Genomic DNA, 26,005 nt, shown 5'->3' on the forward strand with positions numbered 1-26,005 from the left:
TCCTTCTTGATAAGTTCGATGGAAACTTTGATCCCTTGTTGGACTGTCCCACTCATTCTTTCACCCACTCGAGTTTCTTAGAATATTTAGAAAGTTTCACCCACTTGGCAACAGAAACTTCAGACTATCAAAAGAAATAGAGGACTGTTGGTGTGACTATGCTCTATTACTTAAACATTAGAAACCCTCAAAAATGCTTCCTTCAGTCTGTATGTTTGACAGGCAATTGTTAATTACCAGCAGAAGTCATTGCTCTGCCATGCCGCTCCTTTTTAGTTACTTGAGCTTTTAATTCCCAAGAGACATGGCATAACCGGCTTGGAACCTGGAGGGCATAAATTGAGGTAGCCGAGTTAGAATCACTGATCTACTTTCAGAATTTTTGTCCATGCTTTTCATTCTTTGCTGTGATAGCTGATCAATATCTAAACCCTGTCACCTCCTGCCAAACAGCAATCTTGAATAAGGAAGATGTTTTATCCCATTTGACAGGTTGACGAGAAGTGATGAAGGGGAAAGGGGTTTTCAGTTGGCAGTTATTACACAAACCTATGTTCCTGTGAGACACATGTCTGTCTAGAGAACAGGACCAGGCTGTGGTTCAAAAGAGAGAAGTTCACATTATGATGGGGAAGAAGCACTGTACAAAATATGAAGGAACATACTGTAGTGGGTGCAGAGCACTTCCACTGATTATGCTGTTAGGAAAGTGTCAAAGTAGACTGGTAGATTATAATATTGATAGAATACTGTCAGGAATTCTTCAAAAAACCCATAAAACACAAGTTGCAAGATTTTCTAGTAAACCATATACTAAATTATAACTAAATACTTCACTAATTCAGGGAATACTCCAAGTGTGATCATTTGTGAAGATAAATAATTTGCTTATTATGGTTTTAAAAGTAGAAGGTTTTTGCTATTTGATCACAAAACCTGCTAACAGTATAACACAGTAGGTACGCAATGGACATTTGTTCTGAGACACTAGCAATAGCAAATTGTTAGCAATCTGTTACGCTGCATGGGATAGATAGATAGATAGATAGATAGATAGATAGATAGATAGATAGATAGATAGATAGATAGATAGATAGATAGATAGATAGATAGATAGATAGATAGATAGATAGATAGATAGATAGATAGATAGATAGATAGATAGATAGATAGATAGATAGATAGATAGATAGATAGATAGATAGATAGATAGATAGATAGATAGATAGATAGATAATATGGTTTTGAATAAATTCTTTGGCTAAAAGAATCCCAGATAACTGTTAGTGCTCATGCATTCAGCTGCTTAGGGCTACACACTACCAATATCAATGTATTTTTGTGGCTGATAAAACCATGTTTTTCAGATCAGCCATAAAGAAAAAAGTCTGCACAAATCAATGACAGGCTGACTCTGTCCATGGCTTTTAAAGTGTAATTGTACAGGGAACAATTACCTGTAGTTGGAGATGGATGTGCACCCTAGGACACAAACAGTTTGCATCCAGGCAAAATGCCGGTTCCTGCATCCCACTCCAGTGATTTTTTAAAAAATAACAAGCATGTTATTACTTACCTGCTCTGTGCAATAGTTTTGCGCAGAGCAGCCCCTATCCTCTTCTATTTGGGTCTGCTCCCGGCAGCCCTGGCTATTGGGGCACTCAAGCAGGCTTGCTCCTGAGCCACGCACTGTGTGTTCATTTACACATGAGTGTGGCTCAGCCCCACTCCTCGCACTCTCCCCCTATCACTGGCTGAGATTGACAGCAGCAGTAGCCAATGTCTCCCACTGCTGTGTGCCAATGAAGAGGGGGACCTGGGTGAGCTGCTGCTCTAATGCACATTGCTGGATGGAGAATGGGCTCAGGTAAGTATCGGGGAGCTGCATCCAGAAGGTTATTTACTTTAAAGCCTCATGCACACTTGACATTATTTTTAAAGCTGCTGTTTTTGGCATCAGATGTTTTTTTCTGCAAACAGTAAACTGCCCAGCATGTTGTCCTATGTGTACATGCACACATGTTTTTTTGTCAGGGGTGTTTTCTGGCAAAAAAAAAACAACCCATAACTAGTGGGTTTTTTTCAGCTATATAAAAATGCTCTAACTCTGATAAAAGCTGAAAAACTCTGAAAAATGCGGCTATTAGACGTTTATCAGTTTTTTTGAGCCATAAGCTTTTTTGGGGAGTATAGTTTTGATTAAAAACAAAGCTAAAAAACGCTACAGTTAAAAAAATCGCCTAAAAAATGCTAATAAATGCTGAAAAACGCTACTGCAAAAACTTCATCTACAGCTACGGCTTTTTACAGCTAACACTACTGGCTTTCCAGTGTGCATGAGGCCTTATAGCCACTTTAGGTAAATGCCACACTCTTCATCACAAGTGTCCTCAAACAAACTTATAGTGCTAAACAGGAGAGTGGATCTCCAGGTCTATCGGATGATGGGCTGTGCGGTCTAATTCTGGTGACTAATGGAGTTTACAGTTAGGCCTCGTGGACACTAGACGTTATAAAAAAAGCCAGTAGCATTTTCTGTAGAAAGGTGTAGCTGTAGAATGAGTTTTTCAGCATTTTTCAGCGTTTTTTAGCATAGTGTTGTTTAGCTTTTTTAAGCAAATCTATACTCCCATAAAAGCTTATGCCTCAAAACCGATGAAAAACCTTTTTTTTTTTTAAATGTCACATTATTACTTAGAATAAGGTTTCAGTTCACTGCAAAGTGCAGTTCCTAGCAAACTTTATCTGTACATGGTTCTTAGAACTTCTAAACTAAATGGACAGATTTGGCCTGCATGAATCTCTGGCTGCTTTAAAAATGTAAATTGTACTTTATTACATCTTACAGGCAGGTTTAAGGCACCTCCAAGAATTGTATTTACATGTGGATTTTTTTTATATATTTCACTTTAAAAAAGTTGCTCCCGCCAAACAGTTAATTAAAAAAAATGTATGTTTTGTGCATTGGTACATATGCACCCTGACATCTCTTCATGCCCTTTGTTTGACAATCGCTTGCCTATTAGCCTTAAAAATGGGAAGAATCGAGTTTCAAGAAAATCAAAGGTTTTTCAGATTTTTTTACATGTTCACTGAATGTGCCCGTGAATCGAAATTAAACTTCTTTAGCCATCACTGGTTATCGCCCCATATACAGTATAAAACAAGAGTGAGATCTCTTGTAAGGATAAAATGGAAAAGTATGGCTCACGTTACCAAACTAATCATTGCCACATCCCTAGGTCATAGACAAAAGTGAAAAAAATTAGTCAGGGGTAGTCTTGGTATTCGACCGAACCAGGTTACTGGAGGGATGCCAGACTTCCACCTTAGGATTAGGGATTTTCAAGGGCTATGATATAGCATCTCATATCATAGCCCTTGAAAATCCTTAATCCTTAGTAAGGTGGAAGTCTGGTATCCCTCCAGTAACCTGGTTCGGTCGAATACCAAGACTACCCCTGACTAATTTTATTCACAAGAGTGACACCTCTATCAGATATCTATTTCCTTACAGATATATTTTAATTTAAAGTGTTTATGATTTACACTAAATAAAAATATATGCATATTTTTATCTTATAAAGGTCACTGCCAAGCCTGACATAAATGTATGATTCTTAGAAGTGCCAGTCATTGTATTATTAGAGCAACAAATGACTTCAGCCATTCATTATCTGAGCCAGTATTCACTATATTACCAAAAGTATTGGGATGCCTACCTTTAGCCTTTACAAGGGCCTGAACTTTAATACCATCCCAGTCTTTGTCCGTAGAGTTCAATATTGCGTTGGTCCACCCTTTGCAGCTATAACAGCTTCAACTCTTCTGGGAATGCTGTACACAAGGTTTAGGAGTGTGTCTATGGGAATGTTTGACCATTCTTCCAGAATGGCATTTGTGAGGTCAGGCACTGATGTTGGAGAGAAGGCCTGGCTTTCAGTCTGCGCTCTAATTCATTCGAAAGGTGTTGAGGTACAGGCCCATCCAAACTTGTTCATCGATGTCTTTATGGACCTTGCTTTGTGCACTGGTGCACAGTCATGTTGGAACAGGAAGGGCCAAACCAAAACTGTTCCCACAAAGTTGGGAGCATGAAATTGTCCAAAATGTCTTGCTATGCTGATGCCTTAAGAGATCCATTCATTGGAACCAAGGGACAAAGCTCAATCCCTGAAAAACAACCCCACACCATAATCCTTCCTCCACCAAATAATTTGGACCAGTGCACAAAGCAAGGTTTATAATGACATGGATGAGCAAGTTTGGGGTGGAGGAGTCCTGACCTCAACCCGATAGAAAACCTTTGGGTTGAATTAAAGCGGAGACTGCGAGCCAAGCCTTCTCTCCAACATTGGTGCCTGACCTCACAAATGCACTTCTGAAAGAATACACTCCTAAACCTTGTGGACAGCCTTCTCAGAAGAGCTGAAGCCGTTATAGCTGAAAAGGGTAGGCCAACTCAATATTGAACCCCTACAGACTAAGACTGGGGTGCCATTAAAGTTCATGTGTGTGTAAAGGCAGGCGTCCCAATGCTTTTAGTAATATAGTGTATGTCAGTATACAAAATTGGAAATGTCCATAGAGAGGTTTCAAAAATGTCAGTGTTGTGTATAAAAGTTACAAGTCCATGGGCAACAATTGTTTGCTAGAAATTGTAATGGCCATTCTATGTTTTTCTTCCTACCAGATACCATTATCAATATACACCCATTACAACATTCTGAAGCATTACCTGGAGTTAGTAGTATGACGGATGTGACAATCATGGAGCAGATGATAAGGATAACCAGCAGGGCAATGGCTATTCCTTTCCAGTTCCTCTGTGGAGGGTTGCTCCCCACCAGCTCCTGTAATCAACACAAAGGAAAACATTTATCAGTATAGCTGTGCTGCCAATTTCAACACAATTGTTAGGATTGCTTAGACAGATTTGGAACTCTTGAAGGATAAAACAATGGGGATATAAAATGAATTACTAGACTGGGGGATAATGGTGGCTGACTTGGGATCTGGCAGCTCTTGGCCATAAATCATTGCTTGCCCTAGAGTAAGAAGTTTCTCTAGGACCTCAGGTTCCAAAACTGCTAACGTGTTGGTATCATATGATAACAGGGCTTTATTCATTATTGTGTCTGAAGGGAAAACTGTTATCTCACTGAGAAAAAAATGACAGCTGGACTAATTGTTTGCCATAGGTGACAAGAACAGATTTTCCTTCGGAGACTAAAAAATAAGACCAACTGTACTGCAGATAGAGTCAGCATTTATATCAGGGATCCTTACCTCTCTCCACACAGCCTTTCAGCTTTGACATGAACCCTCAAACACTATCTTAGGAATTTCATAAAACTTCTGAATTCCAACATAACATACAGTATGTATGAGCTGCGGCTCCTAATAGAGATATCAGTCACCAGCTGTAGTATGAGGATACCGCACAGCACAAAAACAGCTGACTACCATAGGCACAAACAGCTGGGAAGCTAGCCCTGCACCAGGATACCAGGGACTGCAAAGCTTTAGTGTCATTTCCAGATTTCAGGAGATGCCCATCACCAGTGTACCATAAGGAACACAGTGTTACACACATTGAAAGAGATTTTTTACAATAAGATAATTTTTGTATGTGAAAATAAATAATTACCATTGCATTAGTGCTTTGTTTTCCTTAATATTTCTAATTCTGTGCTGCAAATCACAATGTAAATGTTCAGGAATCACCAATTATATGCCTAGATGTACTGCAGCAAGCTATCTATCTTTGGTATTACTATAAAACTTGTCCGGGGTTCTTATATATCTCCTTGGATTTTGGAGTATATTTTTCTCCTTTTAACATGCTAGGACTGATAAAATGATTTTATTAGACAAGCCCTTAATGAGAAAGTGCATTAGGTATTTTTATAGCCGGGGACAGATTTCCATCACTAGGATCTGTAGGTATACAACTTTTGGTTACCAAGTGTAATACGATTGTGATACGGCTGTATCAGAGAGAGAGTGAATAGTTAAAAGTAATTGAATCTTCACCAAATAATGGATGCCATTTTTCATGTGAATCACGAGTGTTTTATCAGACAAAATGGAGCTGATGGTGAGAACCAGCCGTTATCAAATTATTTCATGGGAATCAAGGCCGATTTGTTGTTTTCATAGATATGACTTGTGGGAATAGGATGAACAATCATTAAAAACAAGTTATTGCGCATGTCCGCATGAGTCGTCCATGAGCCGGATCTATGGACTGCGCATATCCTTGCATGCTGCTTACACAGCAAATATTTATCACGCATGCGTGGCAAGCATGACTTGACAAAATATGGTATAAACGATGGGGATTCTTTGAGGAAAATCTGGACTTTTCTGAAGACGCGGCAGACGTGCCTTAAGTCGATTTCCCGGTGTTCCCCTTTGCTGATTGCTGGAGTCCCCCAATCGTAGAGGAAACGGGTGATGCTACAATATCCGGTGATGTATTGATGCTAATTCTTTGCTATATCTATTGATTCCTTAACTAATCATTGAATGTTAGAATTATTATTACTACAATAAATTGAATCAATTGTTTTACCATTTATTAACTTGTGCCTATCTTGTATGATAGTGAGAGTAGTAGTAGTGGTTCAAAACACTGTTTTATTAGGCAAAACACCAAGTATGACCATTTTACACAGGACATGTCCTTGTTTTTCTGGTACTAACCTGTCTTATAATATTGTGGTAATGTGTAAATACTTTTTTTTTTTTTTAATATTAGATGAATATTCCTACTGATGATGGAAAAAAAATGTGTAGCCTATAATTTTACAAGTTAAAGCTGCCTCTTTGCCTCCGCCTCCTATAGGAGCATGCCTTCTAATGGCAAATCCAGTCCTACATAATGCACACAAGCAGGTAAAACATTCATTGATGTTTGCTACAATCTATTAAATTTAAATTGTTTTGCCTTCAATAGGATTTTTTTCTTTTTTTTAACCTCCTTAGCGGTAATCCCGAGCGTGACTCGGGGTTGGTTTTTCATATCAGGAGCGGTAACCCCGAGTCACGCTCGGGGTGGATTGCAGAGAGCGCAGCGGTGTTCTCTTACCTTATCCTGGCGATCCAGCGATGATCTCTCATTGCTGTGACCGCCAGCCGAGAGTCCCGCCGCTCCTCCGTCGGTCTCCGTCGCTCTGATCACTTCCTAGTTCCGTTCCCTGCAGCAGCAATGCTGCATGGGAGCGGAACTAGGGAGGGAAATTAAAAAAAAAAAAAACGTTGCACAAAACACAAAACACATTTTATATTATATATATATATATATATATATATATGCGCATATATATATATATATATATATATATATATATATATATATATATATATATATATATATATGCGCATATATATATATATATATATATATATATATATATATATACACCGGTATATATATATATGCATATATATATATATGTATGCATATATATATATATATGTATATATATATATATATATATATATATATATATATATATATATATATATATATATATATATGCACACACACATATATCTATATATAATATATAATGCATGAATTATAATCTAATCAATAATATAATTTTATTATATATATTATATATTAAATAATAAAATAATATTATTGATTCGATTATAATTCACGTGTTTGTGTTTCAAATTTATCACATCTGGGATGTCTACTAGACTCTTGTTTTGGTCAGGTTTAAGTCAGTAATTACTAAGAATTGTAGGCCTATAATACATAACGCCAAATTTCCATGAAAAGAATTGTACCGCTTTTGGTATGTAATTCCTGACATAATCATACCGCCAGGGAGGTTAATGTTTAAATTTAGAAATGGTAATTGTGACAAGGAAGTATTGTATAAAAAACTGTGATTGTGACTGTACCTAGGCATTTCTGTACTTTGAGCCTCATAGTTTTATATCTACAGTGTGAGTTCATGAATCATGATCTGTGATACTGACTGCTTTTTTGCTGAAAAAGAAGCTATAAGTCTAGCACACACTTTAAGGTTTTCTTTGTTCAACTCAGAGGGCTGAAGGAAAAAAAATAAACGGAGGAGCTCGCTGTACTAAGTATGCAATGTTAGTACAGCAATCTTCCCACTCAGCTTTTGTGTTCTGACAGGGGAACTGCCCCCCCCCACCAGAACACATCGATCAACGCTCACAGCCATTGGCTGCCAGCACTGATTGTATGCTGATCGGATGCTGGTTTTCCAGCATGCCCATTTGACAGAGGTCGCCATTCGTCCAGCTTCTGTCAGACAGATTTCTGTACACAAAGGTCGAATGTCAGACGTTTCTGTTAACCACTTGCCAACCAGCCGCTGTAGTTTTACTGCGGCAGGTCGGCTCTATTGCGCAAAACGATGTACCAGTATGCCGCTTCGTGCAATTGCCAGTGGGGGCGCAAGCCGTTCTGTCACAGATGAACACAAGAATCCTGTGTTCCTGCTATTCAGGAACACAGGTCTCTGTGTTCATATAGCGAGTCCATCACCCACATAGTTAGAAAGCACCCCCTAGGGACACACTTAACTCTTTGATCGCCCCTGGTGTTAACCCCTTCCCTGACAGTGTCATTAGTACAGTATCAGTGCATATTTTTAGCACTGATTACTGGCGCTTTTCCCCTCAAATGTGTCAAACGTTTCAGTTAGGTGTCCGATCTGTCCGCTACAATGTTGCAGTTCGCCGCCATTACTAGTAAAAAAAAAAAAAAAATGTCATAAATCTATCCCATAGTTTGTAGGCATGAGAACTTTTGTGCAAACCAATTAATATACACTCATTCGGATTTTATTTACCAAAAATATGTGGCAGAATACATACTGGCCTAAAGTGATGATTGACTGTGTTTTATAGCAGAAAGTAAAAAATATAGTTTTTTTTTTCAGAATTGTCGCTCTTTTTTGATTATGGCGCAAAAAAAATGCAGAGGTGATCAAATACCACCAATAGAAAGCTCTATTTGAGGGAAAAAAAGGAAATCAATTTTATTTGGGTACAGTGCCGCACGGCCGCACAATTGTCAGTTAAAGTAACGCAGTGCCCTATAGCAAAAAAATGGCCTGGTCATTACCAGGGGAAATCCTTCTGGTCCAGAAGTGGTTAAACCGGCCGATACCAGCCAATATTCGGCCAGGCTTTACAAGAGGATTTGCAGTGCAATGATCTGCTTCTGTCTCATTCATTATATGAATCAGTACTTGCACCACCTCTCCTGATCTCCTTCTCTATCGTTACCTCACTAAAAATAAGATGGTGATTTGATTGTTGGTGAGGTAATGTTCAAGAAGCAACAGGAGAGGGGGAGCAAGTATGTACAATCATTGGGGGGGGGGGGGGGATCTGACAAGAGGAAGCAAAATTCTGCCTCTAGCAAGATGGCTGCCTTCAAACAGCAATACAATGGAGAGCAATGCATAGTAAGCCAGTAATAGGACTTGTTGTTGGTCCTCTGCTTGCCTTTATTGGTCACATCTTTCCACAGTACAGGTTCCCTTTAAACAAGTCATAAACCTTCACTCTATTCAGCATTTTACATAATGTACAATTATCTGTGGTCATCAGTATTTGTATATCATGCAAAATATTCATTAACAATCTAATTATTATCAGATTTTCTTACACCTTAATGTGAATCAATACTTATTTAGTCACAAACAAAAGAACGTTGCCCTGAATAATTGAATTGGAGAATAGAAAAGTGACACATATCCAATTTTGTCTTGCAGTACTTGATCCGTATCACTAAGACACTATGGGCCCTCAGAATATTTAATAAAGTCTGAGATGATATCAGTTGTTGTTGAATTCCTTATTGTATTTTGATAGCAATAGTGCAATCTACATGCAGCAAGAAACCCCTGGAAACCAAACTTAGAGAAAGACAGTTTGAGAAAGGTCCACATTTATACGCAGTACCAGATGCAAAGCAGAGCCTAATTACCTAATGTATGTACTATGCAGACATCTAAGCGTGTTTGTATGATGTAATATGATATTCTGTTTGTCATGACATCCTACCAAATTCTGGAATACTAATGGCATTTTTGATACCTCCTATACAGGATCAGCTCCTTTTGTTCCTCAGGAACCAATATATAAGAAAATCTGTATAATGCAAACAAGAAAATGAATCCCTCAAAGCATAGAACACAGCCACCCTACACTGAAAATTATTTATAAACATCATGCAATGATCAAATGTGAACCTGCAGGCACTACAAAAATATTCAGATCGAGTATTCCCAGGACTTCCCAGACGGATGAATCTTACAGTCAGTCTTCAAAATGTTTTAGGTGCCAATTGTGTCAATTTAAATTGGAAATTAGAAATAAATGTAGCTATTGTGTTTGGAGGGTTGGGATTTCTGTTTCCAACTCGTTCAAAGTTCTTTGTTTCGCTTGTGGGTATATGCTGTCTGTGGATGGTGTTTTTATAAACATCCTATGGCCAAAAAAGAAAAACTGTCACCAAGTTGTCCTCTCCACATATTGCAGGAATGGAATTTTACATCAATTCTACATTTGTCTAGTTAAGTATAGAAAGGTTTAAAAACTCCCAATTTCTATTTTAATCCAGCCACATAACATGCTAAGATGGACTGTTTATTACAAGAGGTGCTACAATAATTACTGATGGAAAAGCTTAAATAAAGGAATTGTTTTTTCTTTTCATTTTGGATAGAGGGGAAAGGTATTAGAACACCAGTCCGTTTTTATTGCTGTCTGAGTTGCCATTTAGGAGATTCACCCTCTCTATTTGTCCTGTTTACCATTATCACTGAAAATTAAAGTACAAGAAAATCCCACATTTTGGGTTGTCCCTAGAAAAGTAATAGGGGACACTAGTTTTGGTAACCTGGGGGGCCCCAAGAGAGTCCCTTTATTTTCAGGGATTTACTCCCACTTCCTGTTTTGGCTATGGGACAGGACGATAAGGTAAATCTCCCCAGTCGGACAAATATGAAAAAAAAAAAACCTTCTAGGGGTTATAACCCTCTCTTACTGTATCCAAAATGTAAAAAAATGTTTTTACTACTTTAACCCTTTCTCTGCCAGGCCACGTGCTTTCAGAAAATATATGGTTTGGTGGGTCTTTTACAAACTCTGAAAGCTGTAGGTAAAATAAATGAGTAAATTGTTTTTTAATTCCAGTTTTGCACTCCATCAGTTTTTACCATTTCACAAAAAGGCACAAATTAAAATGTACAAGCCTTTGTTATTAACTCAATAAAGATCTCGGTGGGTGCCCTGTCGGGGGAAACGCGTCATAGAGGAGTCGCCACACCGTCACAACCCATAGCTACGGTCTGCACTGCAGGCGGCCGTAAGCACTTGATTGATACCAGCCGGTCTTTTTTCTTATACATGTAAGTGCAATTCTGTTTTTACCTAATAAAATAATTGGGATAATCCACTATTGGCTACTTTTTTTCATCCTGATATCTGCATGAGTATATCTGCAGGGGAGAGTAAGAAGAGGAGAAAGATTATAAGATCCCGGCATCCCTTGTAACCATGGGGGGGGGGGGGAGACCCAGGAATGAGGGTTTATACACACCAGTGTTTATTTACATCTGGTAAAGGCTGATATATCTGTTTGCAGCACAAGAGGTGTACAGGTGTGTAACCTTTCCTTCATGGTACCGGGTGCTATCACTTCAAGGTGTTATAAATTCCGCCAACATATCCTAATCTGCTGGTAAGAGGCCAGTCCTGAAGGTGTTGGGAATTTATATGTGTTATTGTGCACTTTATTGGATTTTCAACTTTTGGACTTGGTTAATACTGGGGTTTTACACTGACTTTTATTTGCATTCAAAGCATGGACATTGCACTGTGGATTTTTTTTTCCTGGATTTATGTACACTATTGTATTTGATTTATTTGAATTTTCACATATTGCTATTAACATTATTGTATATATATTTTGGAATCCTATATATGTTATTTAGCACTATATTTGTTTAGCGCACCAGACCTACACTATTTCACTATTATTTTCCAAATCAGGTATTTGGATCTTTGATAGAAGCTTCACGTTTATTTATCAGCGCACCCATTTGACTTTTACAATAAAGATTTAACTGTGATATTTAGTAGGAATTTAGCAGGAATTTTGTAAAGTTTGCCAAAAATATTGTTTTCATGGGGTCTGAAAAAATCATTAGCACCTCCCATTTACTCTATGCTTTCATAAAATGTATGGTTTGCGAGGGGGCGGGGGGGGTTCACAAACTCTGAAAGCTGTAACGGAAAAATAAAAAATAAAAAATAAATTGAAATATTGCAAAAATAGCCTGGCCACCTGAGTTTAAAAGTGGAGCGCAGGGCCTGGCAGAAAAAGAGTTTTTATTGCAGCACTTCTTTTAACAACCAGTCTGTCTTAGTACAGCCACAGAGCTAAAACTTAAAACAGCCCTTGACCTCCTATAGCAATTAAACAGGAATTTTATTATGGGCTATTTACATTTTGACAAAAAATATATATATTTTTGGAAAAAAAATGATACCCTTTCTGTAAGAGAAATCTATATACTTTTTTAAAATAATACATTCTCTGCTAACTGTTACCTACAATGTAGAAGAATTGGGCCAGAACAGACAAAAAGTAGAAGAGGAGAGGTTTATCACATGGCATTGACTTCTCCTGGAGTGAACACATTTTTTTAACAAGTTCAAAATAAAATTGCAAGTTAATAAAATGTTGCTAATGGAATGGAAAAATAGTTGAAATGCTTGAATTTTCTGTGCTTTCATCTGCAATGTTTTGGTTGACAAGGTCTCTTAATGATGGCCATACATGCCAATTGCCTGGTCTAATCAATCCAAGCCTAAACACTAATACAGGGAGGGTAAGCTCCAACACTGTCATTAGGTTTTAAGTCTTTACTCATATCAGAACAGCCCAGCATTTGGGTGGTAAAGAGTCTGAAGGATACTGGAATTATGTCCATCATCATTTTTTAAATTTTATACCTATTAGAGCTTTTTTGTTTTGTTAAAGAGGCAAAAAGAATCAATTTAAGTAAATATAATACAAAAGAAAACCTTCAGCTTCAAATGCTACAAAACCCAAAACTACATAGCCTGCTGATAAGCGCATGAATGAGAACTTCAGAATGAAATAATAAAACGCCTTTAGAAAGCTGTTATTTAATCGGTTGCAGTTTAAAAAGCCTTTTTTTATTTATAATTAAGACGTGCTTAATTAAACTGGAAAGCATTTAATTAGGCAAATTAACACCATCGTTGCCACCAAGGTAAAACATGGGCATAAGAAATACTTTTTTTTAGCAATTCCTGGTAAAGTAGTAGTTAATCTTACTAATTAATTATACAACTTTTTAACTATAATTGATTATTTCTTAAGGCAAATTGATTTCCTTCTGCTCTTGTCTTATCTAGGGGTTGAAAGGCTCCTCCTTGATATCCTTGAAAGAACAGCTGCTTTAACCACTTCTGGACCTTAAGATTTTCCCCGTTAATGACCAGACCATTTTTTGCTATTTGGCACTGCGTTACTTTAACTGACAATTGCGCGGTCATAAGAAGCTGTACCCAAATAGAATTGATGTCCTTTTTTCCTCACAAATAGTGCTTTCTTTCGGTGGTATTTAATCACCTGTGTGATTTTTTTTTTTTTTTTTTTTTTTTGCACTATGAACAAAAAAGGAGCAACAACTCTGGAAACAAAACAATATTTTTCACTTTCTGCTATATGACACCCCCCCCCAAAAAAAAAAAATTAAAAATCAATTTTTTTTCATAATTTTAGGTCCATTTGTATTCTGCTACATATTTTTGGTAAAACTTGGTAAAAAATAAATCCCAATAAGCATATTTTGATTGGTTTGCGCAAAAAGTTATCGCATCTACAAACTAAGGGAAAGATTTATGTCATTTTTATTTTTTATTATTTTGTTACTTGTAATGGCGGCGATGATTTTTAGCAGGACTGCAACATTGCGGTGGACAGATCGGACCCCTAACTGACATTTTTGACACTTTTGGGGGGACCAGTAACATTACTACAGTAATCAATGCTAAAAATATGCACTTTTACTGTAATAATGACTCTGGCAGGAAAGGGGTTAACCCAAGGGTGATCAAAGGGTTAAGTGTGAGCCTAGGGGAATGTCTACTAACTGTGAGAAGGATGGGATTGTGAAATCAATACAGAGACCTGTGATCCTGAATAGAAGGAACACAGGAGATCTGCATTGATTCCAGAGAGAACAATGGTCTGCCGTGTTTACAACAGCAGACCGCCATTCTCTCTTCACGGGGGGCAATTGCGGGTGCCCGGTGGCAATCAAGGCCATCTGCCCTGTGGATTGGCTTCCCCACTGGCGAGTGGTCCCCCAGGAATCTGCCGACCTGCCACCATATATAGGTGGCGGCTGGTAGGCAAGTGGGTAATATGTTTCTTATTTGAATAGAACCAAACAGACCAAAGATCAAAATGCTTCAGGAGGAGTTTTTTATATTATCTTTTAAGATTTTGCACAAAGCAATATCCATAAAGACATGGATAAGCGAGTTTGGGGTGAAGGAATTTGACTGACCTGCATAGAGTCCTGACCTCAGCCTGATAAAATGACTTTGGGATGAATTAGAGATGAGACTGTGAGCCAGGCCTTCTCGCCCACATCAGTGCCTGACCTCACAAATACACTTCTGGAAGAATGGTCAAACATTCCTAAAGACACAAGCCTAAACCTTGTGGACAGCCTTCCCAGAAGAGTTGAAGCTGTTGTAGCCAACTCAATATTGAACCCTACGGACTTAAGTCTCGTACACACGATCAGATTATTGGAGGAATATTCATCCGTTTTTTGTTGCATGCTAGTCTCATATCGAAAGTGAAGAGGTTACTCAACATACGAAAATTTACATATGACAGAATACAACTTTAGAAGTGATGGAATGTGTTGAATTGTTTTGTATGTATTCTTTTATTTCTGAGCATGCGTAGTCTTGCTCTTACAAATTTTTTCAGATGTGGACTGTACTAATTAAATGAAAATCAGATGTTATGGTTATGTATGATAAGCATTTTATAGTCCGCACCTTCAATTTTTGTCATTCGAAAAAGTCAGAATCGGCTGTTGAAAGCACTATATTACCTATCAGAAAATCGGTAGATTCGCCAAACTAAATTTTACTTCCGATTTTCTTATCGTGTGTACGACGGGGAAGCCATTAAAGTTCATGTGAGTGTAAAGGCAGGTGTCCCAATATTTTTGGTATTATAGTTATATTAGAGATCGATCGATATTGGTTTTTCTATTTTGGCCATTGCATATCGGTATCGGCCGATATGGGCCGATATTTTGTACATTTAAAGTTTTGAAAAATAAAGACAATTTTTGACACAAATCTGGTACTGAACATGTGGGGTAGGTCTTTTAGCTGTAATGTGCGGTCTTCCCTTCCCTCCCTGCCTGCCAGGAATCCCGTGTGAACCTAGTTTAGTGTCATTAAAATCCTAGAATCCACTTTTTAGTGTTTTATATAATGTCCAGTGTGTGTTTTAAGGGCCAGGCGGCGATGTAATGAAGATATTTCACACTATTAGATTACAAAAACACACACTGGATATTATATAAAACACTAATAAAGTGGATGCTAGGATTTTACATACGCTAATATTGCATACAGTAGTATCGGCAATATCAGTAACCTCCGAGGCCGATACTGATATATCGGGGAAAGTGCATATCGGCCCTCGATATATCGGCCTTGCCAATAATCAGTCGATCCCTAGTGTATATATATATATATATATATATATATAAAATTACTGTAAGGGCTTGTTCACACTGCCCGCATGCTGAATGCTCTGTTTTAGTATGTGACAGCTGTCAGTTTTTACTAGCACTGTTCGCAGTGGGGAGGCCGCGTGATGAGTTTTTGAGTGCATTTCACTGTTTACTTTTTTCTTTTTAAACCTTATTTGCTGTAAAATGCTCCATGTTCATCTTCAGTTCTGTTGCAGTATGACTGGGACAAATAGAAAATAATTGTCTTCTATGTGCCCCTGCGGTGACTAGCTTTTATTGGGCTATTTTTATTTAATTTGTCAGGGATTCAGCTTATGGGAAACCTGGGGACTGTCATCACTAGCTTATCACCCTCCAATGCTTGTTGTCTGGTTGCCATGTTGGGCCTCTGGCTTCAATACTTTGAGTTACTAACCCAAAACAGCTACACAGGTACAAATACTTATTCCATATCGCTGACTCTAAGGCTCCATTCACACCTGGGCATTTTTGAGCGTTTTTCAGCTCCAAAAACGCTAAAAAAAAAAAACGTTCCAAAACGCCCAACAAGTAAAACCCCATTCATTTAAATGGCCCCTGTTCACATCTGAGCGTTTTAACGCCTGAAGCAAAACGCCTGTAGCTGAAAAAAAGTACATGAGCTTCTTTTTGGGCTGATTACCAGCGTTTTTGATAGATGTCAATGCCTGCCTCCTGAAAAAAACGCCTGAAAATCGCAGTAAAAATCGCGGTAAAAATACGCTCAAGTGTGAATGCAGCCTTAATGTACTGAAGCCAGCTAGTCAATGGCAACTAGCAAGTTCCTAGGAAGACAAGCTAAGGCAGTAAAGTTTTACAAGAAGAGTTGTATTTATTTTTCAGTCTTTGCAAGAAGGATGCCTAATGCAGTCATATCATCTTTAAAACAAGTAGGCAGCGTGACCTTTGTGTAGTACTGTGGTGTCTATCAAAGGCCCAACTAACCCTACAGGGATCCAAGACAGTCTCTAGACAATATCATGTATAGGGAGGTGATGGGTAAACTCATTTGAAACTACACAGCTTGATAACTTACTGGAGTACCTATAAACATTCACTTACTGTTTGCCATCACAGATGCACCCTATGCCATGATCACTTCTTCAATTTCTTACATAAAACCTAAATCAGAACTTCTGCTGATCCTAATGACCTAAATAAATTGAAAGACTATACTATGATGTTATTTTATTTATTGTTTTTTTTACCTTGCACATTTGACATTAAAAAATGTTTTATCTAATATTTTTTTTATTTCTGTGCATTGTTACACTTACCACACAAATATTGTTTTTTTAGGCATTTGTTTTGCTCATGATGTCATTTTTAGACAAAGTACATTCCCTGCCTACAAGTGTTCACACATTCATTTGCAGGACAAAGGAGACACAAACTGGTAAAGTTTTATATACAATATATATATATATATATATATATATATATATATATATATATATATATATTATTTTCATCATGAATTACTCAAAATAACAAAAAAAATAGGTGGGCGCTGTGGCAGCTACCAGTTGGAGACCGGTAACATCACAGTATGGGTATACATGGCCAGCACACCATGGATTTTAAGAAATTAGTCCAAACACTTATTCCAGTGATCACATCAGTAGATTGCAATGATTCAGAGCCACGCAGGACCCCTTTGTCATCAAAATTCCTGACAAAGGAATTTCTTGATAAATGGATCCTGCATGGCTCCAAAGTGTTGCACTCTATTTGCTGTGATTTGATCTCTGGAATATATGTTTGGACAACTCTCTTAACCACTTTACCACCGGAGGATTTTGCTGTCTTACGTCCAGGCCACTTTTTGCGATTCGGCACTGTGCGACTTTAACTGACAATTGCGCGGTCATGCAACACCGTACCCAAACAAAATTTATGTCCTTTTTTTTCCCACAAACATAACTTTCTTTTGGTGGTATTTGATCACCTGTGCGATTTTTACTTTTTGCGCTATAAACAAAAAAAAAGAGCGACAATTTTGAAAAAATAACAATATTTTTCACATTTTTTTTATATGAAACCCCCCCCCCCCCAAAAAAAAATGTAAAAATCAAAATTTTTTATCATTTTAGGCCAATTTGTTTTCTGCTACATATTTTTGGTAAAAAAAAATTGCAATAAGCGTATTTTGATTGGTTTGCGCAAAAGTTATTGCGTTTACTAACTAAGGGAAAGATTCGTGTTTTTTTTTTTTTAACGAGTAATGGCGGCGATCTGCGATTTTTTTTGTGGGACTGCGACATTGCAGCGGACAGATCGGACCCTTGACTGACATTTCTGACACTTTTGAGGTTACCAGTGACATTACTACAGTAATCAGTGCTATAAATATGCACTGTTACTGTAAAAATGACACTGGCAGGGAAGGGGTTAATTTTATTGGAGAGGGAGGGGTTAATGTATGCCTGGTGCTTACTGATGTGTGTGGGGGGAGGTGACTGAGTGACACAGGGACAAATCGCAGGTTCAGCTATGCTGAACCCTGCAATCTGACCCTGCCTGTCACTTAGGAGATCCACCTGCTTTGTTTACACAAGCGGGCGGATCTGCAGACTCGATTCCCCGATGATCGGGGAAGAGCGGCGGTGATGACCACCGCTCCTCCCCTGGCCCGACTCCCGCTGTGACTGAATACAGTGGGAGCGAGCCTCCGGCGGCGCGCGCGGGGAGTGTCTGGCGACGTAGGTCTACGTCATCAGACCTACAAGAGCCACTTTGCCGCAGTAGAGCTCTAGTGAGCAGCGGTAAAGTGGTTAAGATCCATGGTGTGCTGGTGATATATACCCATGGCCTGTAAAAGTGATCCGTGGTGTTCTGTCCAGTTATATTTCTAATATGCAAAAATCTATCAGTCTTGGAATTGTAACCACCGACTCCAGTCTTGAGCAGACTAAGCAGGCCATAAACACCCATAGCGATTTCTGGAGTTTTACATGACCATTCATGGGATAATAAAAGTTTTCAATTGCTTCCAAAAAAGAAAAATGACAGATTTGGACAACTGGACATCACAATTGTTTTTTTTTTTTTTTCATTGTAGCAGGCTACCATGAAATATGGAGACACACAGGTTTAGTTTAGGACTTAAAATAAGCAAGTCATGAGAGAATATGGAAGATTATATCATCTTTCTAAAATGTTGGCTTTCATGTTGGCCAGTTTGGCTTTAATGCCTTTTCCATCACTGATCAATAGCAAGACGAAGAGTTCCAACTTGCATTAAAACAGGAAATCCAGAAAACTAGCATTTTAGAAGGATACCAGCTAAGAACATTTTCAAATTCTTCTCATGACAGGTTTCCTATAAACATGATAGCTCTAATGCACACTAAGGCTGGACATACATTATACAATTCTCTTGTACAATTTTTCTTTAGTTTTACCAAAACCATATACTATAAGGCAGGGCTTTTTTTCTCAGAGAGTAGTTGCAGGAACTCCCCCCTTCTGAGTCGCTCCTTGTCTCCGCCCCCTACCCACCCCCAAGCATGTCCCCTTGGTCCAACCCCCTACCCACCTCACAATACTGCCCCTTTTAGAGAACACAGAACCAAGTATCATTCTGTGGTGCTAAGTAATTTGTATGGAACTTGTTAATTATAACAAGAAAAGTGGCAAAATAGATCCTCTGTAGCCAACAGCAATTGATCCCCCAGAAACAAGAGATCACCCACACAACAATGCCCCCCGACAACAAAAAACCACCCCAGCAACAGTAGACCTCCAGCAGCAACATTAGATTCTGCAGCAGCCAGCATCAATAGACCTCTCTCTCAACAGTAGAACGCTCCTAGCAACAACTGACTCCCCAGAAATATAAGATCCCTCCCAGCAACAATAGATCCTCCACCAGCAACAATAGACCCTCATTCAAAAATAGATCCCCACTAGCAACAATAGTTCCCCCAACGGCCATCTTCAATGGACCCTCCAGCACACCCCAGTACCCCTTGCACTTACATACATTCAGTGTTCGAGGTGCCAGAACTGCGTTCCCCCTGAAAAAAAACTCTGCTGTAAGGTCAAACCTAAACACTTTCAATTTGTATGCAATCAGGCAGACCCTTGCTCTACATCAGGGATATGCTCACTGTGACCCTCCAGATGTTGCAGAACTACAAGTCCCATGAGGCATGGCAAGACTCTGACAGCCACAACCATGACAGCCAGAGGCAGAGGCATGATGGGACTTTTAGTTTTGCAAGAGCTGGAGGGCCACAGTTTGTATATCCCTGCTCTACATCGTTGAAGATAAATCCGAAGGACATTGAACAAGAAAAATGTATAATGTATGGCCAACTTAGGGCATGGATCATTGGAAGAGCCACATGCATCAGCACCCTGCACTCCCTACCTCCAACTCACCACTTTGTTTTGTATCACAGTACATGGTGCTCTTGAAGACCCAATGCTCAATCCATAAGCATAGTCCCTTGACAAATGTTTGATGATTACCAACTGAAGTAAACAGTGATTAAGTAAGAGTAAAAGAATAGAATTAAACGCTTTAGTCACTTTTAAAAAGTGGATGAATATTTCTACCGCCACTCACAACAGCTCCACCTCTGCTTTCAAATATCCAGAAACTAGTAAAGAATTCTAAGCTCATCAGTGAAATATTCCTATAAGTACCAAATTACATGAAGAAAGTGTATTGTGTAACCGGATGGGAACATTTTCATTGTAAGAAAAATACTAGCCATTTTCACAGTTAAGTGTCTGATTGCTCTCAAAACTGTAAAAGCAATTTTAATCTGTTTTACTGGAACTTGAAATTTCTTATATCCAAAGCAGCATTACAGAGCCAGATAATATTTCACAGCTTCAAAAATAGCTCTTTGATCCCTCCAAACGAAGAAAGATTCTTTCTGAGAGTGGTAACAGTACAATAGAGGCTTTTCAGAGCACGTATTATCTGCCTTCTTACCATCAACTTTTACAAAAATGTATTGTACTCTGTTGATCAAAACTGCTCTATGCAATGAGAGTCACCCTGGCCATTCAAATCACCTGGTGCCCATGGATCTGAATATTCTCTGGGATTCATGAATTATTCATGCTTATTCTGTATTCCACATTATGGCAAGCATCGGTGGTTCATATTATACCAAGCTGAAAAAAACCCTAAAATTGGGAATACTTGCTGGTGAATGTGAGAATGTAAAAAATGTGCAACTGTTAAAATGCCTAGAATTTATTTGTATAATAAATATATCTAATGATCATTTCAGATATCACACGCGCAATTTATACTCCCCATAATGGCACGTTATACTTGATAGTCTGCAATTTTCATACAGAAGGAGCTTTTTTCCTCTGCTCATGTAGTCTCACTTTCTTTCATTTGCCCTTGTCAGGTTCTTCTAGTAAATAGAGGAATTTATAAAGGTTCTAAGGTTCAACAACTCCTTATCTACCAATTAAATGAATCTGCAGTCTGATGTTCCATCGATAACCCTGGGCATTGTAACTAAAACTAAAGGGATATGTATAGATAAAGTCACCAGAGAAATTTGCTATATTATTTGCCCTAGCTGGGCTACTTTTCCATGTTTTTCTCCACTGTTTTGTTCAGCAATTTTTAAAAAATATTTTCCTCCTTTTTACAGGCTTTCATATCTAGGCATCCCATATTTTCTTATTGCTATGTGATGCATAGCTCATTATTATTATAGCAATAAGTGTATCAACACATTGTAAAGATTCCGTTTCTTTTTCTTTCTTTGTTCATAGCTTTGTATTGAGGAATACTTTGTTATACTAGAATTACAACATTGTCTATTGTGAACCATTGTGATATTTGCCTCTTGTGATGATATCCATTTTGACCAGTTGATGGCGCCTTTGGTGGTTGTCCATGGGCGAGCATGCGATACCTGTAGAGGGAGGCTTAAATGGGAATTCCCATAGGAGTCCCTACCTCTTGCTTGTGAGCCGCTTTAGCGCCGGGCTGAACCTCGAGCATGCACACTGTGGATGGCGCCTTGCGCCCTTCATATATGTGTACCTGGTTCATGGCCAGCCTTCCCTGACAGGCCATTGAGCGGCCGCTTAGTCAGGCCTTCTGCCCGGCCTCACTCAGTCTCAATAATAGCAACATGCATGCGCCCGTTACACCGGCGGATGGGGGATCAGACATCCAACCATGTGAGGTCAGGAGAGTCATGAGGTAGGAGTGTTGCGAGGTAGGAGTAATATTTAGGGCCCCTCTGGCCATTACCTGCCAGACACGGAGATGCATAATGCGGGTGGTCACTTGATTGAGATACTTACTTCATAGATGCCTCAGACCTCCTATAAAATATATACTAATATACTGACAGGCCATTGGGCGGCCGCTTAGTCAGGCCTTCTGCCCGGCCTCACTCAGCCTCAATAATAGCAATGCGCATGTGACCATTACACCGACGGATGCGGGATGAGACATCTGACCGTGTGACGTCAGGAGAGTCGCGAGATGGGAGTGATATTTAGGACACCTCTGACCATTACCTGCCAGACACAGAGATGGATGATTCGGATGGCCACTTGATTGAGATATTTACTTATAGATGCCTCAGACCTCCTATAAACTATATACTAATACTTTGTTTATTACTCAGTCCACCAGTCAGGGACCAGCATTGCTGGAGAAGAGCAACGCCCCTAGCTGCCAGGGGAAGAACTCCTCCAGTGAGGGTGAGAGTGTGGCTAAGGGTAAGGAAAGACAGGTTCTGGTGGCAGGTGACTCAGGTATTAGAAAGACAGAGAGGACAATTCTGTCAAAAAGACTGTAAGTGCCGAACTGTTTGTTGTTTACCGGCGTTTGGGTTTGGCACATCATGGATCTAGTGGACAGATAATTGGGTGGGTCTGGGGAGGACCCAGCTGTCATGGTACATATGGGTACCAGTGAAAAAGTTGAAGGGAGATGGAGAGTCCTAAAAAACTATTTCAGGGACTTAATTATGGAGTAAGACCTCCAAGGTAGTATTCTCAGAAATACTAACTGTACCTTGAGCCATGCCAGAGAGGCAGCGGGAGATTAGGGAAGTTAACAAGTGGCTGAGAAGCTGGTCCAGTTCCTGGAGAACTGGGCCGACTTCTCAATCGGCTACCGCCTCTTTAGTAGGGATGGACTGCACCTAAATGGGGAGGGTGCAGCAATAATGGGAGAGATGATGGCCGAAAAGTTAGAGGGGCTTTTAAACTAGGTGATGGGGGAGCTTCCAGATGTAGAATTAGCCATTAGGGAGCAAGGTTCATCGGGCATTATTGGGGCCATTAGCGGTAGGGTGACCAGAGATCAAAAAAACATCTTTTTAGAACATCCTCATAGGAATATATATATATATATATATATATATATATATATATATATATATACACCACTGAATTTGTGGAAAGGGAAGTAAAATACCTTCATTCTTTGATTTAACCTTTATTTATATACTGCAAAAGCAATCCCAGTTTCATCTACCCCACTGCCCACCCAGCCTATGATGATTTTTTTTCTATTTTACCAAGATGGTCTGTATAATATGTTGTACATGTCATTGTATCTGCCAACAATATACTGGAATCCCCTATTATCATCAAATAATATAATACACTGCATTTTATTCAGCATTTATAGGGGTCCCCTGGATTTGCTCTCATGCCCCCCCCCCCTGTTGACGTTAACCTTGGTGCTCCTTCTGGTCTTTTGATTGGCTAGTCTTTCGAGGTAAATGTCCTGATGTACATATATTAAAATAACTGTAGAAACAATGATTCACTGTTATTAATGAAAAATACATTATGTACTTATGTTTCTCATTGTCATTTATTGTGGTCCCCCTATTTCGCTGTCTTACTCTCCTGAAGAAGCGGGTAACCGCAAAACATGTTGGGAGTTTGCTACACCTACAACCTTTTCGGAGGTAGTTTTTGGTCAGCACCCTCTTGTAAGGGTGTAAGGGACTACATAGAGGGACCCTTTTATATACATTCTGTATGTGCTTCTGTGGTTTTAAATGGAAGTTTGTTTTTGTATATGTTCAGTAAAATCTTTTGGATATTATCTAAACTGTGTAACGTCTGAGGACGATACCGTTAAAGATTCCTTTGCCCCAACCATCCAAACAAATTTTCCCATGAAATATTGGGATGTGGGTAGCTATATATTACAATTAATGTTCCCTGAGCAATCCTTTTTGTCAATTTATTAAAATATTTGCTATCAAGTGAGGCTTTGTTGTATTATTTATGATATTATTGGTACTTTTCTATGTGTTATTTGCATGTCCTTCAGGACTCATCAATGTTCACTGATGATCCATTAAGCTATCTTCTCTACTTACGTCATACTTTACTTAGTACTGTGTTACTTATTTAACCATTAAAAACTGTTGTTTGCTACTGAAAATTTTGTAGCCCTCCTTATTGAATTAGTTTATACAAGAATTAGGTTATACAATCAGGCATTGAAACAACATTAGGAAGCCATATCATTATTTGTTCCAACACATATAGATAAATAAAAATATTATAAGAAGATTATAATCCCTGTAAAGTTTATGTTTCCCTTCTTTGTCCCAATGGGAAAGTTTACCTTCACTACCCCATAGCGAAAACAGGAAGTGAGAAGCGATCCCTGCAAATTAAGAAAATTTCTCGGGGATCCTTAGGTCACCAGAACTAGTGTCCCAATTGGAAGATTCCCCTCTGTTACTTTTCTGGGGACAACCCAAAATTTGGGATTTTCTTTTACTAATATTTTTTTATAATGGTAAACAGGACAAATAGAGAGGGTGAATCTGCCAAATGGACACACATACAGCAATACAAACTGACTGATGTTCTATCCAAAACTAAAAAATATATATATATTTCTTTAGTTATACTTTAAACACTGCCAGATTCCTGGCACTTAGAGCAAAGGAGTTGGTTTATTAAAAGAGTAGAACATGTTCACTTTATAAAGGAATATTCACTTAGTAAATTGTTTGAAAATGTACTTTGCAAACATATTTTGCTTGAACATGATTGGATGATGGACCCTATTCACTAAGCTAAGAGAATATGCCACTCACAGAGAGATTACCTGCAAATGATTGGAGATGGACGCAGACAGTCTGCATGCGGGGCTAATCGTTCGCATGTAATATCTGCGTAAATGGGGCCTTTCTGGTGGTGTCCGCTGGCTTATGATGATGCAGTAAAATACTTAATATGGAAATATCATGTATCAGAGACTAATGCAGTTCACAGAGAGCAACCCAACCTGCAAAAAGCAGGTTAATTTCGTGTCATTTGATAACTAGGGTGCCTCCAAAAATAAGGAGAAAAAAAAAAAAAAGAAGAGAGACAGAGGTCACGGGAGAGTTTGTTATGATGTAGTAGTTTAGCAGATAGCTGGATGAAATATAGAAAGAGAAGGTCAAATGCAATGATGTACTCACATCTAGGAGGTTGCTGAGCTCCCTAATAGAGGGTCAGACAACCTGGAGTAAAAACCTGCAGGGAACATGAGTGTTCCTGCACAGAGAACGGTCATACTCGATGCTCAGCAGAGTGATCCAGATGATCATGGTCTTTGTGCTCTCAGAATTCTAGTGTGTTCACAGTGAGAGGTCTTTGAGCCACAAAAATTGGAAAGAGTTGTCAGCAGAGGCACCCGAATGTGAAGGAGATGCTGAAAATTGGATTCTTCATTGATTTCATATTTAGTGCTCATTGAACACTATAAAACACTTGATTTGATTGATTTCTTGAGTTTTTTCTTAAGCTGCACGATTACGAGGGTCCTTAATCTTTAACTGAATTCCCCATGATGGTGTATGTACAGTCCCAATGCGGTTTATACCTGGGGTGTGTATGTTTTTGAAGTGTTGGATTTGGTGTTATCAGCATAGGAAGACGCCATCTCTTTTGTGACCACAAGATGCTGCTGTCTGTTATATACATCCTGTGTAATTTTCACAGATCAGATAGATTATATATTATATTTTGTTTTTGTCTGTTTGTCTTGTATTGGCACCCCTTCTTTTCTGGGCTTGAAGCGGGGCGTGGCGGTTATTTTTTCCTCTATTCCTTTGGTTTATCATCTGCCCTTGCCCCCTCCATTTGTCACTTTGGCAGAGTGGATGAGGTGACGTATGGGCTGGGGGCGGAGA

The 26,005-nt window shown here is 38.8% G+C and overlaps 1 protein-coding gene across 2 annotated transcripts in view; it reads right to left on the reverse strand.

Annotated features, from left to right (window-relative positions):
* Positions 1–26,005, reverse strand: part of DPP6 (dipeptidyl peptidase like 6) — a 1,508,982-nt gene that overhangs the window by 736,974 nt on the left and 746,003 nt on the right. For both annotated transcript variants that reach the window (XM_082258743.1, XM_082258744.1), the window contains exon 2: positions 4,739–4,853. In XM_082258743.1, coding sequence (XP_082114869.1) covers positions 4,739–4,853 — 115 coding nt within the window. The remainder of the gene's footprint in view (positions 1–4,738; positions 4,854–26,005) is intronic.

This window comes from Pelophylax lessonae, assembly GCF_965119305.1.
Source record: "Pelophylax lessonae genome assembly, chromosome: 5".
NCBI classification, from domain to species: Eukaryota; Metazoa; Chordata; class Amphibia; order Anura; family Ranidae; genus Pelophylax; species Pelophylax lessonae.